Source organism: Hemiscyllium ocellatum, chromosome 23, assembly GCF_020745735.1.
Source record: "Hemiscyllium ocellatum isolate sHemOce1 chromosome 23, sHemOce1.pat.X.cur, whole genome shotgun sequence".
Classification (NCBI taxonomy): domain Eukaryota; kingdom Metazoa; phylum Chordata; class Chondrichthyes; order Orectolobiformes; family Hemiscylliidae; genus Hemiscyllium; species Hemiscyllium ocellatum.
In genome coordinates this window covers 29,539,545-29,552,824 of record NC_083423.1, presented here as the reverse complement: position 1 = coordinate 29,552,824, position 13,280 = coordinate 29,539,545, and the positions used below count along the sequence as shown (strand labels likewise).

Sequence of the window (13,280 nt, the reverse complement as noted above, 5' to 3'; positions counted from 1 at the left end):
TTAGCGCTGTGGTTATACATACACCAGAGAAACATAAGTTGTTTAAGAAAGTGGCTCACTACTATCATCTTGAACAATCCAAGATGGTAACAAATGCTGGCTCAACTAGTAAAAGCCATATTCCAAAAACAAATAAAGAAAGAAAATGGTTTAACCCAGTGATGAGAATTTCGGGGCATTTGAACTGCAGTTAAATTGAAAACTATGTTTTACTAGCACTTTTCTATTTGCCTTTCATAACCTTTATCGAACATTTTTATGATGTTGCTGTTGACCATATTTAAATGTAAAAAGCAGATTCTCCATTTCTCAAATATGGTTTCATTTTTAGTGCTGCAGAAGAATGGACAGAAAATCCAGAGACATATGAAGCAAGTTACTACAAAAGGAGCCTAAACAACAATATTTACGTCTTCACTGCACCATATATCAACAGTAGGTTCAGCGTGCTTTATTCCTTAGGGAATCTATACCAGTGACAGCAATTGGAGAAACATGTTAATTTTAACAACTTATTTACATTTTCCAAATCTGCCTTCTGTCCGAAGCTGTTGCGAATGCAGTTAGGGATGTGAGCAGGAGTGGAAATTATTGTGGGAGCCAGGGACAAATGGAACACATCCCAACATAAAGCAATAGGAAGGGATTTGAGGGATATATGCCGAGCATTGGCAAATGGGACTAGATTAATTTAGGATATCTGGTTGACTTGGACGAGTTGGACTAAAGGGTCTGTTTCCATGTTGTACATCTCTATGACTCTCTGACTCTATAAGTGCTCAGGGATAGACTGACTGTCAACTGGGGGCTGTAGAACAGTGCAAGCTGAGCTGCAACATTTCTGTTTCACGTACACAAGGACTTTCTTTAAGTCTTTTTCTTTGAATTTTTTCTGCGCAGCTACTCATGTGGTGATTTAAAGGGGTAGGTCGTGGTTGAACAGTGTGGGGACTTTCGAGTTTTTGTAATGTCACGCACCTGAGAGGAAATGTTGGGAAATGTTCCACAATCCTCTTGACCACAGCAATTCTATATTTCGGGAATTTTTCTTGCCTTACATTGACCTTGCCTGACTTCCCACAATAGTAGTCAGGGTTGACTGAGCCGGTCTCCTAAAGGATGTAACTGGGGAATTAGTCAGGGAGAACAGGGAAATAGTAATTTAAATCAATAGTTTATGTCAGTCTTCACAGAGAAGGATATTATAAATGTCCGAAAGGTAACAGGTAAGTAAGGCGCTAGTGGGAGGAAACGTCTTGTAAGAGGGTGGCACAGTGGTTAGCACTGCTGCCTCACAGCGCCAGAGACCCAGGTTCAATTCCCACCTCAGGCAACTGTCTGTGTGGAGTTTACACATTCTCCCCATGTCTGTGTGGGTTTCTTCTGGGTGCTCTGGTTTCCTCCCACAGTCCAAAGATGTGCAGGTTAAGTAAAATGGCCATGCTAAATTGCCCATAGTGTTAGGTGAAGGGGTAAATGGAGGGGAATAGGTCTGGGTGGTTTGCTCTGCGGAGGGTCGGTGTGGGACTTGTTGGACCGAAGGGCCTGTTTCCACACTGTAAGTAATCTAATCTAAAAAAAAGTCCCTGTCATGAAGGACAAAGCATTTGTTAAACTAACAGGTCTGAAGGCAGACAGGTTGCCAGGACCTGATGGACTGGATTCAAGAGTCTTAAAGGAAGTGTTTAGAGAGATAACGGAGACATTGTTCAAAATAGTCCAGACTCTTTAGATTCTGGGAGGGTTCCAACAGATTTGAAAAATGATGATATGATACCTCTGTACAAGAATGAAGGGAGACAGAAAGCAGCAGACGATAGACCGATCGCTTAATATCAGTTATTGGGTAAATGTTAGAGTCCATTATTATGGAAGAAATAGCAGGACATTTAGAAAAACTTAATTCACTCAAGCAGAGTCAGCATGGTTTTGTAAAAGGGAAATCATATATTTCAATCTTACGTGAGTTCTTTGAGGGGATTGCAAGCAGAGTTGGTAAAGAAGAAGTCATAATATAGTGTGTTTGGATTTCTAGAAGGCATTCAATGAGATGCTACATAAAAGATTATTGTACAAGATAGGAGCTCATGTATTAGCATGGACTGAGGATTGGTCAGCACACAGAAGATAAAGAGTCAGGATTAATGTATCTTTTTCATGTTGGTAAGATGTAACCTGTGGAGTGCCATAAGAATCAATTGGGTCTCAATTATTTATTATCTATATTAAAGCCTTGGAGCATTGGGCAGAGTGTAATTTATCCATGTTTGCTGGCGATACAGAAACATGTAGGAGAGCAGGTTATGATGAGGACATTAGTAATCTACGAGGGGATATAGATAGGTTAAGCCAGTAGGCAGAAATCTGCCAGATGTATTTTAATGTAAGAAAGCTTGGAAGAAGGAGTCAAAAGGCCTATTCTTAAAGACTAAATGGTGAAAGACTCTAAAAGATATTCATTCTACACAATCTGATACTCCCAGTATTAAATGGGATTGGTTGTAAAACTACAGAATGCACAGTAAACGTTAGTGATTGAGACCAGAGCAAGATTTTAATGCCCACAAAACTCTAATTTACATAGAGGTAAAACCGAGCCCTCAGGCTGGGGTAAATGGATATGGGAACAGAGCAGATGCATGGGATTAGGAGCACTGTTCTTATGGAGCATTAGTGATAACAAGGCTTTGTTGAATAAAAAGGAATGTTTCCCTGTTTTAATTTCAATGTAATTCAATAGTTTAGTTGTTTTTCAAGAACTAGAGGCATAATGGTGTTCCTAAAATAGAGAAGACTTGTTTTTGAATAATCCCAAACCATCCTGAAGTGCAACAGCAACAACCACTAACATGTGAAGAGGTCACTGTTATTCTGTATGGGAATACACCCGCCAATTTGCATAAATTTCTGAAAAGAAGGAATGAGATTAGTAACCAGCTGATCAGATTTAAAAGAATTGATAGAAGAATGATGGTGGCTAAATGGTTCCTTGACCATGTGTTAAACATTTTTGTATCCATCTGACACTTGAGAATGACCTCAAGTTTAACATTTGAACAAAACGGAGAAGCCACAGCAATAACTCAACCCATCAGTATTATAGTAAAGTGTTTGTTTACATTATGTGTTCAATGCATGCACTGTCATTCAATCCCTCAACCTTCGGAATTTGCAATCTATGTACTTAAACTCTAATCAAGATTTCTATAGATAAGCCCATTGATCATTTAAAATCTTTCACCTGCCTGCAACCCTGCATTTTTGGGTTGAACCTCCTTTTTGAATAGCACTATTACCTGCTGATAATTAAGCTTCTCTCTCTGCCAATATGCACTACAACTCGGTCATGTGTACTGACCTATTTTGAGGATGGCATGGTGGCTCAGTGCTGTCTCACAGCACCAGGGACCTGGGTTTGATTCCAGCCTCCAGTAACTGTCTGTGTTAAGTTTGCACCCTCTCCCAGCGTTTGCTCGGGTTTCCTCCCACAATCCAAAGATGTGCTGGATTGGTGAATACACCATACAAAATTGTCCACAGTGTACAGGGATGTGTAGGTTAGGTGCATTAATCAGGTGATAAAGATAGGGGAATGGATCTGGGTGAGTTACTCTTTGGAGGGTTGGTGTGGACGTTTTGGGCTGATGGGCCTCTTTTCACACTGTAGAGATTCAGTGACCTGTAGGGATTCTATGAAGCATTAACAAACTTCCTGCAGCTGGATAACAGTGGTGCTTTCATTATCTCAGTTCTTTCCTAGGGTTCAAACCTGAATGCAGTGCATTCTGATTTCCTAGCCATTCAGTGCCCACATTTTGAGAATGAATAATTTGGAAGATAGTTATCCTTAATTACTATGCATTGATCCTGGCTCGACAGTATCTGGGTGAATACACATTAGACTGTTTGGATGCATTTCCCAGTTCACGTTTGTAATATGGCCACTTGGCATTGGCTCTGGAAAGTTTCTGGCACCTGTCATATTCAACAATAAAAGATAGTCCTAGCAAGTGAAGGATGAGACTGATTTGGGGAAAGGGTATAGATTCAATATTCTTCAAGGCCACCAACCGAGGTGCAACAATGAGTCTTGGTGTAAGCACATTCCAAATCAAACTGAACCCTGCAGAAAATGGCAAGATCCACTTCACCCTCCTCTCTGACTTATCACCTTCATCCCCACCCCCATCCACCTATTGTACTCTTGGCTACCTTCTCCCCAATCCACCCCCCTCCCATTTATCTTTCCAGCCCGGAGCTCCCTGTCTTCGTTCCTGATGAAGGGCTTTTGCCCGAAATGTTGATTTTTCCTGCTCCTCAGATGTTGCTTGACCTTCTGTGCTTTCCCAGCACCACTCTAATCTATACCCCAGTAAGGGTGGCAGGAAAGCGTCCCTAAATGAAGCTTTATTTTTGTGATGTTTAGTCATGTATACTGATATAAGCATTTTAAACTGGATTTTGAATTCTCCAATTGCTGTAGTAGGAGTTTTGAACTCTGGTCTCTGAATAAATAGTTCAGGCCTCTGGATCACTAGTCCAAAAGCATTACCACAATGCTACCAGCCCTGGTGTGTCTTCACAAAGCCCCCTCTCTATAAATTGAATGACCCAACAAAGTACAAAGCTGAGTGTTCCTCTAGTGTCTCATCAAACAGGCAACACAGGGCCTGCATTCACTCCAACCTAAAACCATCAACTGTGGAGAGCCCTTGGAAACCCAGCAATGTAGTAGGGTTAGAGATTTGGTATCATAGATCATTGCCTTTTGTTCCCTGGAAAATAATCCTTCTTGAGTTTGGACAAAGAACAATATGCACCCTAATAAAACCTGAATGGATCAGATACAGAATGTTGTCCCATGTTAATTTTGGTCATGTCAATTGCTGTCAGTAACTGTTGAACAAAATTGCTGACCACATGCTTGGTGAGATGAATGATGTATGACTGGGTGTTTGTTGAGCAGCAGCAGGTAAGTATTTCAGTCTGAGGAAGGACTGGTGTTGTTCTTTCTGTTCACCACCAAGCAAAGTGAGCAGTTCCGAAATAAAATTCCAAAATTAAATTTCAGCCTGTCAATGATTTCCTACAGCTGTGGTATTTCCCCAAAGCTGTTTGTGTCTTTGCAAAAGTATTTTAGCCTGTTCTGTAATATTGGCCGCTCTTGACATTTAACTGTTCAGTTAGCATCTGGGCACTAAAATGGTATTTTGCACTTGATGGAACACAGCGCTCACAGAATAAAATCACACAGCATTACCACATGGCCGTCGGTCATTATAATGGTTCTGGGAATGGTAACTGTTTTCCTTTTATTTTTGCTTCAGAAACATGGGATGGAATACAGAGCAGCGCAGAGTCTGGTATTATGGTGAGCAAAGCTGTTGAAATTAAAATTGATGGCAAACTTCTGAAACCTGCAGGTGGGTTGATGATTTCAGTTATTATTTTTTTCACTGCATATTAACACATTGTTTATGTAACATCTGAGACCTTCACAAGAGCCTTGGAAAATAGTATGGTACCCAGTTTTGGAAGTGAACATCTCATTACTTAGTTGTGTTCTTTTTTACCCTTAATATTGTCTGGCACAATAAGTTTGTTAAAAGATTTTGGAGTGAAATTCAACTTTAATTGTAAGACCTAAATCATTACAATTATAGATTGAGTTTAAGAGAGTCCATCTAAAATGTTATTAGTTCTGATTAATTAGAGTGCATATTCCACTTAGAGTACATATTAGAGTGCATATTCCATGTGGAATATAGACGTTAATAAGTTCATAACAAGAAGCATAAGAGGTACAGTTAGTAAATTTGCAGATGACACCAAAATTGGAGGTGTAGTGGACAGTGAAGGTGGTTACCTCAAATGACAATGCGATCTTGATCAGATGGGGCAATGGGCTGAGAAGTGGCAGATGGAGTTTAATTTAGATAATTGTGAGGTCTTTCATTTTGGGAAAGCAAATCTTAACAGGACTTACACACTTAACGGTAAGGTCCTCGGGAGTATTGCTGAACCTGGAGTGCAGGTTCATAGCTCCTTGAAAGTGGAGTCGCAGGTAGGTAGGATAGTGAAGAAGGCATTTGGTATGCTTTCCTTTATTGGTCTGAGTATTGAGTACAGGAGTTGGGAGGTCATGTTGCAGCTGTACAGGACATTGGTTGGGCCACTGTTGGAATATTGTGTGCAGTTCTGGTCTCCTTCCTATCGGAAAGATGTTGTGAAACTTGGAAAGGTTCAGAAAAGATTTACAAGGATGTTGCCAGGGTTGGAGAAGTTGAGCTATAAGGAGAGGTTGAAGAGGCTATGGCTGTTTTCACTGGAGCATTGGAGGCTGAGGGGTGAGTAGTAGAGGTTTACAAAATCATGAGGGGCATAGATAGGATAAATAGACGAAGTTTTTTCCTTGGAGTCCAGAGCTAGAGGGCATAGGTTTAGAGTGAGAGGGGAAGGATATAAAAGAGACGTAAAGGGCAACTTTTTCATGCAGAGTGTGGTACGTGAATGGAATGAGCTGCCAGAGGAAGTGGTGCAGGCTAGATTAGATTACTTACAGTGTGGAAACAGGCCCATTGGCCCAACAAGCCCACACTGACCCTCCGAACAGCAAACCATTCCCCTACATTTACCCCTTCACCTGACACTACGGACAACTAGCAGGCCAATTCACCTGACCTGCACATCTTTGGACTGTGGGAAGAAACCAGAGCACCCAGAGGAAACCCACGCAGACACAGGGAGAATGTGCAAACTCCACACAGGCAGTTGCCCGAGGCAGGAATTGAACCCAGGTCTCTGGCGCTGTGAGACAGCAGTGCTAACCACTGTGCCACCGTGCTGTTTTCCCTGGAGTATCAGCCAGTGCAATTGCAACATTTAAGAGGCATTTGGATGGGTATATGAATAGGAAGGCTTTGGAGGAATATGGGCCAGGTGCTGGCAGGTGGGACTAGATTGGTTTGGGATATCTGGTCGGCATGGACGGGTTGGATCGAAGAGTCTGATTACGTGCTTTTCAGCTCTATGACTCTAAGTAATTAAAAATATTATTTTAATATTCAATAAAAGCAGTGGTTTTCAGGTGACATTCAAGACATCGGTTGACTGAGCACTAGTCCCCTGTTTTGTTCTGTTGACTGGAGTTAAAAGTCTTCGAGGGCTATAGCACAGAAAAAGGCCCTTTGGCTAATCACGTCTTCTTATTCTTCAATCTTCCTCTTTGTGTTTTGAACCACTAAAACCTGTTAACCCTTGCTAGTCACGATCCCTTGTACAAAGGCACATTTAACTCTAAATGCTTACTAGTGCTTGAGCTAAGGGTTCATCTTGGATTTCTCAATAGTCTATCGCTAATTCTTGATTAGTTTCTTTAAAAGTAATGGTCATTTTAGTGACATCACTTCCAACTGAATCCTTATTCATTCTTTAACATGCCAATCATTTTATAAGATCGCTCTGTGCTAATAGCTTAGCCACCTTAGCCTTGCCAATTCCATAGCTCTTTACCAAGATAAAGTGGCAGTAATGAGCAATGTGAATGTCTGCCTTGAGGACATAATGCCCTCTCCTAATGATTAAACATCATCCCAAATGTCCAACTTGATATACCTGAATCATCTCCACATCCTATCAATATCCTTTAAATATAAGAACTGTATTTACACAATCACTGTTGATCCCAAAAACAAATTGCAGTTTAAAATAACCACACAAACATATACAGCAAGGCTCTTACCTACTTTAAATTACAATTTTAAAACACAGCCATGTCTTGCAGTAAAAGCCTTTTTAATCTCTAAGCGTTCTCACCTGTATGAGCCTAAGTTTACATTAGCCTAAGCATGCAACAGCAATAACACCACAAACCTTACTCCTGGTCTGTACATATGGCTATCTTCCCTGCAGAAATTGTTTACAGCTGATCACAGTCAAATATATTTCACTTCCTCACTTACTTACTCAAGTCAAAATTATTGAAAAGTTATTCAGTCCTACAATGTCAAGAGGGTAACTACACAGTGCAAACCATACAGCAATTGAAATGTTTATAGTAAGAAACACCCGTGGACTGATATTTTCATTTGTATCCTGGGTCAGTTCAATAGAAGGGCTCCTTACAGCATGCAGATGCATGCAAATGGGCAACAGAATGATTTGCATGGTTTCCTAATTGCAGGAAGTAGATTGTATTTATTAGTCAGACATGTTATGACACAACTCTATGGCTGGTGGGACTTGAACACTGACCTCTGGTCATGAGAGAGAGATATTACTACTGCACCAAATCAGCTCTTGTTTATAAAAAGAATTTAAATCATCTGTTTGGGTATGTTATGACACACTTGCATGACAGCTGGGACTTGAACCCAGACCTTCTGATCCAGAAGTATGAATGTTACCACTCCACTACATCAGCCCCAAGAGAAGTAGGTTGTATATAAACATTTGGCCTGTCAAAATTGCTCCCTCAATCAGTGCGATCATAGCTTGACTGTTCTATTTGTTTCTTGAATTCTGTATTCACATCTAATCCTAATCATCTTTGATTCCTTTGTCGAACAAGTACCACAGCACCAGGGACTCAGGAAACTGCGTGGAGTTTGCACATTCTCCCCTTGTCCACGTGGGTTTCCCTCAGGTGCTCCAGTTCTTCTCACAGTCCAATGATGTGCAGGCTCAGTGGATTGGCCCTACTAAATTGTCCATAATGTGAAGGGGATGTGCAGACTGGATGGATTAGCCATGGGAAATGCAAGGTTATAGGGATAGGGTAGGAGATGGGATGCCCTTCAGAGGGTCAGTGTGGACTAGATGGGCCAAATGGCCTGCTTTCATACTATGGGGAGTCTATGAACAGGAATCTAGCTACTTCTGCCTTAAAATTATAACCCCACATCTCCTGCCTAAAAGAGAGACCTCAAATTTTAGAACAATGCCCCCTAGTTCTGGGGTGATGTACAAGAGATCTTTCCACGATCCATGTAGGATCTTATACACTTCAATTAGTTCACCCCTCACTCTTCCAAATTCCCATGGAAACAAATCCAGCTTGTCCAACGTTTCTCCGTAAAGCAATCCACTCGTTCCGGTTATCAATCTATTGAACCCCTTCTGAACTCCCTCCAATGCAACTGCATCCTCTTTTAAATATAGAAAAGGTACACCAGATTGATTCTTTATACTAAGACATCGGGTAAGTTAGGCTTGTACTTGTTGGAGTTTTAGAAAGTAAGAGGAGACCTTATTGAAACATTCAAGATCCGTAGTGGGCTTGACAGTGTAGATGCGGAAAGGTCGTTTCTCTTCATCGGAAGAGTCCATGACCATAGGCCACAGTCTCAAAGTAAGGAGTTGTCCAGAGAAGACAAAGATGAAGAATTTTTTCTCTCAAATGTGGTGAGTCTATGGAATTCTTTACTACAAAGAGCTATTGAGGCTGAATGGTTGAGTATATTCAAGGCTGAGAAAAACAGATTTCTAATCACTATGGGAATCAAGGTTATGGGGTAGGGCAGAAAAGTGCAGTTAAGGATAATCAATCAGTCTTGATCTCATTGAATGGTGGGACACACTTGATGGGCTGAATGGGGTGTTCTGCTCCCTGTTCTTATGGTCTCATAAAGCCTTCCTCTTACATAAAGACCATTTGTTGTTTTAGACTATTCAAAAAAGAATTGTAAGGAATTATGAAAATAATTGGGGTGGAGTGAATAATGACCATGTGGCATGTTTTGCTACTTCATCTTGTGGTTCCAATAAGGCCTTCCTATTTTCAAAGGATGTTGACAAAGATGGTGGTTCAGTTCTTGTCTGAAGAATGATACATGGCAGAACTTTTATGTTCCCAGTTGGTGTTAAATTGGAGACATCACTTCCCAGAGTGGAACCTGTCCTGTTACACCCTAACTTCGATTTTTATCATAGAGATCAGAGATCAAACACATTCACAGAGACTGTTAATGTACTTTCAAACCAAAGAGTAAATGCTTATTAAACAAGAAACATGAACTATAGCACACTCGGCAAAAGTTGGAAAGTTTGTATTGAAAACAGAAACATTTTCATCCACATGTAATCCCTGTTATCTTCACAAACGCTCAAACTTGAGTTAAGAGTCAGCACTATTTTCACCCTAAGGCTCCTTATTCAGATTCAGGCTGGAAGAGTTTTTACTCATTTTCTTTCAGTGACTTTCTGTGCCGTCATTAGATGCTTTTCCCTTCATCGAGTAAGTATTCCCAACTCACCAAAAAATATCTGTAAGTTAAGCTCTCAATCACTTTAAACTTCAGAGCAAAAACATAGAATTATAGAATCCCTACAACGCGGAACCAGGCCATTCGGCCCATACCGACTCTGCAAAGAGCATTCCACCCAGACCCAAACCCCTTACCATGTCCCTGTAACCCATAGTTAATCCACCTAACCTACACACTGTAAGTTAGCACGGCTATTCCACATAGTCCACAGATCTTGGGTCTGTGGGAGGAAACCAGAGCACCCAAAGGAAACCCACACAGACACAGGGAGAATGTACAAGCTCCACACAGTTGGTTACCTGAGAGTGGAATCAAACCTGGGCCGCTGACATTATGTGACAACAGTGCTAACCAATGAACCACAGTGCCACACAACATACCACCCACATAAGTTTCCTCAATGCAGTTGTCCATCTGCCATGTCTCCACCATCAGGCAGATCTTCTGGCTTGCTCTGTTTCTGTTTTCCACTGGATTCCTGATGCAACAACACAAGTTTATTTTCTTCCTGGCTTTTTTTATGTAACACTCTGCACTATTCAACTGCAGCTCCTGAAATAAAGGTCATAAAATCTCATAAAAATGCATGCTAGTGTAAACAATCTCCAGACTCTCCTGCACCCAGAAGGAAAAGCCAGTAAAACTTCAAAATGGAGCTCCCGTATCTTCATTTCCAAGTATCAGCTTTCTTTTTGACTTAAAAGTTTCAAGCTCGCAAATAAAATGCTAAGAATAGCTAACTACAGCTTTCTCGTTTTAACACACCAAAAGATAAAATTCCAGTCAAAAGTTATACATTGTTCTCAACATAATGGGGCATGCAGATAAATAAACCAAATGAAAAGAGGGGTAAAAAAACACAATTACAGCTGACTCCCCTTTACTGATGTTGATTGTTACATTTCTCATTGGATTGCAGTTGTTGGAGTAAAGCTTGATGTAACTGCCTGGATGGAGAACTTCACCAAAGTAGCAAGTAAGAGCAAGGTAAGAAAATTAAAATACCAAGCCCTAGCATTGGCTTATACGCCACGATGCAGATAGTGCATTATTGTTTTAATTTTGAAGTTCTTTGGAAATAAATACCATTCCTGTACTTGTCAATGGGCATATCATTTGTCTTAAGTTCCCGTATCAACCGACCATTTCCCAACTCATGTATTTAAACTGCAAAATCGATGTGTCTGCAAAGGGTTGTGTCATCTATTTCTACCCAGTGAAGGTGGAGTATGGGGCTACACTGAGATTTCATATAGTTGTAACTAGATACTTAATTTCATGCAGGAGGGACATTCTGTCTGTGCTAAGGGACTCTTGAGAAATCTCCTTTGAAATCATTTCAAAAGCCTTGACCTAACTTGGATCAGTTGATAGCAGTGCATTTCTTTTGAAGGCCTGAAACTTTCTCAAACTGGAGTAACTGGAGCAGAACCTCTGCTTTGGGGCTAGGAGGAGCGGGGAATTTGCTCTGTCCACATACACTGAATGAGCATCTAGTGATTTCAGGGCCTTACTTTATCTGTGATCTTGTAATCAAGATAAAACTTCTTTAACTTACTCAAGTTGCAGCACTTAACTTGTTCTGCTTCCACCCAAAATACCTGTTCATTCACTGTCCCTTCACCAAATACACTACTTAATCTTTCTGTACACCTCTCTTCCTGCCAACATATTACCCACTAAAAATGGTCCTGCCTTAAATTTCCACTCTCCAACCCTCATCCCAATTCCCTACTCATGTACTGTACAAACCTCCTTAAATCTCCACTCTCCAACCCTCATCCCAATTCCCTACTCATGTACTGTACAATCCTCCTTAAATCTCCACTTTCCAACCCTCATCCCAATTCCCCACTAATGTTGTATTGAATCCTCCTTAAATTTCACTCTCCAACCCTCATCCTAATTCCCTAAGTGTGTACTGTACAATACTCATAAAATCCTCCTCCTTAAGACCAATTGCCAATTAAAATTGGAAAATATGTTTTAAATTCTTAAATGTAAATTGCAATGATTGTTCGTATGTATTAATGATGTGCTTTTGTTGTAGTGTTATGGTGAAATCTGTGACTGCACAAAGAATAGCAAGGTAAGACTTTGCACACCTGCATGCTGTTAGGTCTAAAGAAGACACATATATTTTATATTTCTTTATATGAGAGGGGAGGATTTAACACTCCCAGGAGCTGTGTCAAAGAGAGCTTTGAGTTAATCCTGAAGCCACTTTGGCCTGATTCAAAAGCCAGCAAATATCAATTGAATGTACTAAGCCTCATGCGTGATCCTTATAGATTAAACCCTGGAATATTTATTAATATTCCTGCCAGCTCATCAGAAAGCATTTTGGTTCAAGCATTTTGAATATGAATTCATAACTTCAAGGTTTATTTGAGGTTATTTTTAGTTCAATTGTTCTGTATTTCAACAGATTAAGTTGGGTGAGCGAAATGTTGTAATAGAATTTATCAATTAATTATAATCACAAACAAGAGAGAAAAGATTCACATTTGAATTAAACTCTCTACTGAAATAGATAATGTATAAAATATGCACAAGATCAATGCCAAATAGAATTATTTGGACAATCTCAATTTACTGAATGCCAGTCCACAGCACAAATTTCATGTAAACTATTGACTAAACTGTTGTGCAGTAAACGGGTGAACTGTACCTAAAGAATGGAAAGAAGGTCATTAAAAAGTGTACCTGAGCCTAAACAATTGCATTTCTTTATAGTTAAAATCAATCATTCTTGCTGTTGTTTTCTCTGCAGCATTTTGACTGTGTTATATTGGATGATGGTGGGTTCCTGCTTATGTCAAACCAGGATGAATATATTGGAAAGGTAAATGCAACTAAACCCTTCAGCCTTGAATGATCTTGATACTTTGAGTTAAAACATGCTTGCGTTACATTAAGAGTGATGATCGTGTTTTCCTTCAACACACATTGATAGAAATGTTTTCTGAAGTAATAATGCTGATGTTGTTCAGGTCCCCCGTTGACAGTAATCAT

General features: G+C 40.2%; 1 protein-coding gene across 3 annotated transcripts in view; it reads left to right on the top strand.

Moving 5' to 3' along the window:
• The window catches only part of LOC132826725 (voltage-dependent calcium channel subunit alpha-2/delta-1), a 668,330-nt gene that overhangs the window by 627,720 nt on the left and 27,330 nt on the right, over positions 1–13,280 (top strand). For all 3 annotated transcript variants that reach the window (XM_060842844.1, XM_060842843.1, XM_060842845.1), the window contains 5 exons: positions 332–435; positions 5,328–5,423; positions 11,185–11,252; positions 12,316–12,354; positions 13,039–13,110. In XM_060842844.1, coding sequence (XP_060698827.1) covers positions 332–435; positions 5,328–5,423; positions 11,185–11,252; positions 12,316–12,354; positions 13,039–13,110 — 379 coding nt within the window. The remainder of the gene's footprint in view (positions 1–331; positions 436–5,327; positions 5,424–11,184; positions 11,253–12,315; positions 12,355–13,038; positions 13,111–13,280) is intronic.